The sequence below is a fragment of the Gekko japonicus genome, unplaced genomic scaffold (assembly GCF_001447785.1).
Source record: "Gekko japonicus isolate JY-2015 unplaced genomic scaffold, Gekko_japonicus_V1.1 scaffold6, whole genome shotgun sequence".
NCBI classification, from domain to species: Eukaryota; Metazoa; Chordata; class Lepidosauria; order Squamata; family Gekkonidae; genus Gekko; species Gekko japonicus.
In genome coordinates this window covers 2,273,515-2,278,884 of record NW_015166417.1, presented here as the reverse complement: position 1 = coordinate 2,278,884, position 5,370 = coordinate 2,273,515, and the positions used below count along the sequence as shown (strand labels likewise).

At 41.0% G+C, this 5,370-nt stretch overlaps 1 protein-coding gene across 1 annotated transcript in view; it reads left to right on the top strand.

The window, feature by feature from the left end:
• BAZ2B (bromodomain adjacent to zinc finger domain 2B) overlaps window positions 1-5,370 on the top strand; it is a 160,571-nt gene that overhangs the window by 120,219 nt on the left and 34,982 nt on the right. Inside the window, exons 19-21 of the mRNA XM_015411533.1 lie at window positions 2,116-2,256; window positions 2,724-2,978; window positions 4,893-5,107. Coding sequence (XP_015267019.1) covers window positions 2,116-2,256; window positions 2,724-2,978; window positions 4,893-5,107 — 611 coding nt within the window. The remainder of the gene's footprint in view (window positions 1-2,115; window positions 2,257-2,723; window positions 2,979-4,892; window positions 5,108-5,370) is intronic.

Below are 5,370 nucleotides of genomic sequence, written 5' to 3'. Positions count from 1 at the left end.
GTTTTCCCCTCAAATGGCTGTGGCCCCGCCCCCAGCGTGCGACGTCACATCCAGGGGATGTAGGTGCGGCGCATGCGCGCGCGCACCAGGAGATAGCCTGGGGTCCCCTGCCGAGGAGGTAAGAGACATTTGGCAACCCTAATCCCAACAGGCCCATACTTTAACAGCTATTATGGTAAACTTCATTACCTTGTTTTGGGACTTTGACTTGTCAAAGTATTAAGTTTTGTTTGTTTGTTTTTGAGGATCAGCACCGTGAAATATCCTATCCAGAGAGGGAAATAGCAGGCTGTTCCACATAATTTCAAAAACCATAAAATTGCTGTGACCTTTCTATTCTGGCCTTGGAAGATAATCTGGGCGTCTAGTCAAACATCAAGCTAACATTATTTTAACCCTATTTTTTCATATACTCAGATAAGAAGTAACTTATTTTTTTCATGAAATACACTGGTATCTGGTTCAGCATGGTTTATTCTGAGTTGCTAATATTCTGAAGCAGTTCTGAGATTCCTTTTCATATCTTAGCCAAAATCGTTTGTGTAGCTTTAAGAAGCTCTAAGAATATTGGTCAGTTGTCCTTAGAATCAAACAGATATGGCAGTTGCCATTTTTTGCACAACATATATAAATTATATGTCATGATTTGCACTGCAAACAGATAAGGTTGTGATTACTTCAGAGAAAACAAATGACTCATATATATGCAGAGTCACTAACTCTGGGCTGCAAAATGCCTGGAGATTTGGGGGTACAGCCTGGGAATGGCTGGGTTTGGGGAGAGGAAGGATTTTATACCACATAATACAATAGAATGGGTTATAATGCAGGGGCGCTCCCCCCAACCTTTTTGAGCCCGCAGACACCTTTGGAATTCTGACACAGGGTGGTGGGCACAACCACAAAATGGCTGCCACAGAACATGAAGCCGATCACTAAATGGTTGCCACAGGAGGCAGACCCAACCACAAAATGTCAGGGAGTGACGTTTTATGTATAACTCTAATAGTACCTCTTCAACATTTCAAGCAGAAGCTCTGTTTAGTAGGATGCCTTTTAATCTGTACAGCCATTCAGAAGCCATGATGGGCAGAAGCCTCATCTAGCCTCAGCTACTTTATGATGCATTTGCCGAGCACCAGGAAAGGTGTCCACGGGAACTGTGGTACCCATGGGCTCCACATTGAGGACCCCTAGTATAATGCCATGGAATCCACCCTCCAAATGCCATTTTCTTCAAGTGAACTGATCTCTGTTATCTAGAGATCATTTGAAATTCTGGGGTGATCTCTGGGCCCCAACTGGAGGCTGGCAACCCCATATGCCTGTGATTGATCAAGTATGCATAGCTTATTGTTGAGGATGACTAGGGTGCCAATTGTTCCTGTAACAGGTTTTAAAGACACCACACCCCTTTAAAATATCTGTGGATGGCTACTCCCATTTCCACTGTATCTTCAGACACTGGAGAGCACTTGCACCCACATGATGCTTGAAGAAAGAGATTTTTGTATCTTGCACATCAAACAAAAATCTCTCATTTGAGCAAAATTACTTTACCTTTTCATCAATGCTTAATTTCTGAAAAGATGTACTGGCGACTGAACCCAGACTGGTAGCTGTACTGAGAACCCTGAAAACCTGCTGCTTAGGTATACAGGGGCAGGATATGGTTTCTCAGCTATATAGAAAAGGCACTCTGTACTCATAGTCATTTTTTTGGTATTATGACTTCATGTATCCAAAGATTTATCCCCAGAACTGAAAACATAATATATAACTGAGAACTAGTGAGTCCTGACACAAATCACACTGGGTAACCTGCTTGGCGTGCAACCTTCTTAAAGACCTATGAAGTAAATACAGATCTCCTATAAACATTGCCACCTGCTTGTAAGAGCAGTATGGAATACCTTATCACACACAGAGAATGATTCCTCTTGTGTTTTTAAAGTTAGGGTGTGCCTCTTTTCTCTCGCTTTTCTTTAATCCAAGTGGTTTAATTGCTGTGGTGGTTATTAAGATTATGTAACTAGTGCTTTTCAAATTCTTAAATTATTCCTTTGTCAGAAGAATGTATGGGTTTAATTTTCTATCCTTCCTGTGCTATTTAAGGAGAAAGAACGGTTAAAGCAAGAAAAACGAGATGAAAAGAGATTAAATAAAGAGCGTAAACTGGAACAGCGAAGATTGGAATTAGAAATAGCTAAGGAGCTAAAGAAGCCTAATGAAGATATGTGCTTAGCAGACCAGAAGGTAATCAGAATAATGTAAATTTGCTCTTTTATGTCCCTGCCACTTTTCACACTGTTTCCCCTTTTCTTCGTCTACCATTGTTATAATAATTAATTTTTCTTACTATAGTTGCCTTAAAATCATTCCCGTTCTATTTTAGATTGCTTGATGTTACTTCGGTGTTTAAATGCTGCCTCTGTTCAAATGATCACTATAAAGTAATAATGGATAAATGAGAGAATGGGTTTCCTTGTTTTGTTTTTAAAGTTGGTAGTGAACGTTTGATAGTTTTGACTTCAAGTGGCCTATTTCTCAGACTTTTGCGAGACCAGACTTTCTTTAGAAGTCTCTAGTAATCTACATTTCACCCCTTTAAAGTATGGGGGTAGCAGCTTCTCTTAAAACTTTTCTGAACTATATCCAAATGTTGCATTGAGTTTGGTGAGCGGTTCTCATTGATGGGTGATGACTGTTCCTCTGCTTTTCAGCCTTTGCCAGAGTTGCCTCGCATTCCAGGCCTGGTTCTCTCTGGAAGTACATTTTCAGATTGCCTCATGGTGGTGCAGTTTTTGCGGAACTTTGGGAAAGTTCTCGGCTTTGATGTCAACCTGGACGTCCCAAGTTTAAGTGTTCTTCAGGAGGGGCTGTTAAATATAGGTGACAGCATGGGAGAAGTACAAGATCTGCTTGTGAGGTTGCTCTCCGCTGCCATTTGTGACCCAGGGCTGGTAACAGGATACAAGGTAACGAATACTCTTCAGGTGTCCTCAGCTTTAGCCAAATGATCAATTAATACTCTGCTAACCATGACTGCATTTTCAGAAGTAATGTCAACAATGGGCTTTGTCATTACAGGAATGAGTTTTGAAAGTCCTTAGGCTCACATGCTCCCCCTCCCTCCTTCTAATTTGAAATGACTAAATGTGGTTGGCCTAAACTGTGGAAGTCTTCTGTTTCAGAGTGGCATGCAAGGGGAGAAGGGAAAGGGAGCAAACAAGCTGAAGGCGCCTGAGCATAATGACAAACCAAGGTTTGTTGTAACGTCTTAGTTCTCATAGACAGGAGAGGGTAAGCCTGTTTCTGTGCTGTACCGTTTGAGATTGCATGTGGGCTTTCACATGACTTGATCTATTAAAAAAAATCCCTGCAGATAAGGAACTCAGACTAGAAATCTTCTCCCTGGAACCTACTTTTCTATTTGGAAAGGATTTTGTGAGAAATGGTTCAAAGTATTCTTAAAGAATAAAACTATTGCTTGCTTTATGTTGCACTATTATTGTGCTATAGCAATCATTTGCAACTGTATTAGCTTTGTCCACACAGGAAAATTCAGTTATGTGTGGATGCAGTCATTATTATTGTTTCTGAATAGGGTTGCCAGGTCGACTTACCTGGTCGGGGGGGGGTCTCCTAACATCCTTCTGAGAGACCAGAAGTGATGTTGGGCACTTTCAGGCCTACTTCTGGTTTCGGGCCTACTTCTGGTCCAGGGTAACACTCTGGTTTTGGGGTAAATTCAGCTTCAGACCAAAACCACAGCATCACTCCCAACTGGAAGGAGGCCTGAAACCAGAAGTAGGTCCAAAATCAGAAGTAGACCTGAAACTGGAATGGGGTTCTGTGGTAAAGAGGAAAATTTGATCAGATTGAGGGGAAAAGCCACTGTCACTACTTCTATGGAATAAGATATTTTCACAGATCACCATTCAATTTTCTCCCCCATTTACTCTGATACTATGTTGATACTTTATGAAGAATCCAGGTAGAACAGTCGAGCAAACATTAGCCTGTAGGCCGCAATGGTTAGGTTTCTTTAATTTGTGCAAGTTTGGACCTCAGACAGGCCAGATCACAGATGATAGTTTTATTAGCCAACCTGGTGTTTACAGTAAAGACTTTCATTTATTTATTTTATTTGTATATATTATTTATTTATATATTTATTTATTTTTCACATTTGTATTCCACCCTTCCCAGTGGGCTCAGGGCAGCTAACAAGGGCAGGGTATTAACCGTGCCATAATTAAAACATGAAACATATTAAAACATCGACACTAAAACAATGGTGCTGAATCAGTTACTAATCTCATATGTCCAAGATTTCTGGATTTCAACAGGGATTAATAGTATCTAGCTTATCAAGTTTCCTAAAACCATCAGACTTGTTGCCCAACATTACTATGTGATGACTTTTGCCTTTTCTCTTTGTACTTGTTTTGTGATCCTGCTCCAGATTTTTTTTGTTTCTCAACACCTTCCCCCCTCCTTATCCCCCACTAGTTCTCTGTAACAGCTGACCTATTTTTAAATTAACTTATTTTTAATTTTTTTAAAAACACAATTTTGAGTTTGGCAGGGAAGTTGCTTAGAAGGAAACTGCTCCTGGCAGATCCCCTCCCCCAACCCCTCTCCTTTTGGCAGTTCTTGTGCTAAACCTCCAGACTATTTGTAAAGGTCAAATCAAGGAAATTTAAAACCCAGAGAGGATGCAAACTATTAAGGAAGTTCCAGCGTGTCAGCAAATGGTGATGCCTCTGTTTTATGGCTTAAGCCCCCCCCCCGCGCCCTTTGCTATGAAATAGAAACACATGTTCCACTTATGCTGTCAGTATTACGCTATTTTATGTACCGCTGTTTACGAGAAAACTTTTCCATAGGCTAAAACAATCCTTGGGGATCATTTGCTGAATGTTGGCATCAACAGAGACAACGTGTCTGAAATTCTGCAGATTTTTATGGAAGGCCACTGTGGGCAAACTGAGCTCACAGAAAGCTTGAAAACCAAAGCTTTCCAGGCACAACCACCAGCTCAGAAAGCATCCGTACTTGCTTTCCTCGTTAACGAGTTAGCATGTAGCAAAAGTGTTATAAGGTAAGGCATGTTATAGCTTTTTTGACTGTTGGGGAGCATCACATGGACATTTTGTTTCTGATCGTTTCAGAGAGGGGATATATGTTGGTCTGCAGTAGAACAGCTAGATTCAAATCCAGTAGCAACTTGGAGACCAACAGGATTTTGGAGGCATGAGCTTCCAAGAGTCAAAGCTCCCTTTCTCAGACTTTGACTACTGAAAGCTTATACTGCCCAAATCTTGTTGGTCTCCAAGTTGCTACTGGACTAGGTTCTAGTTCTTT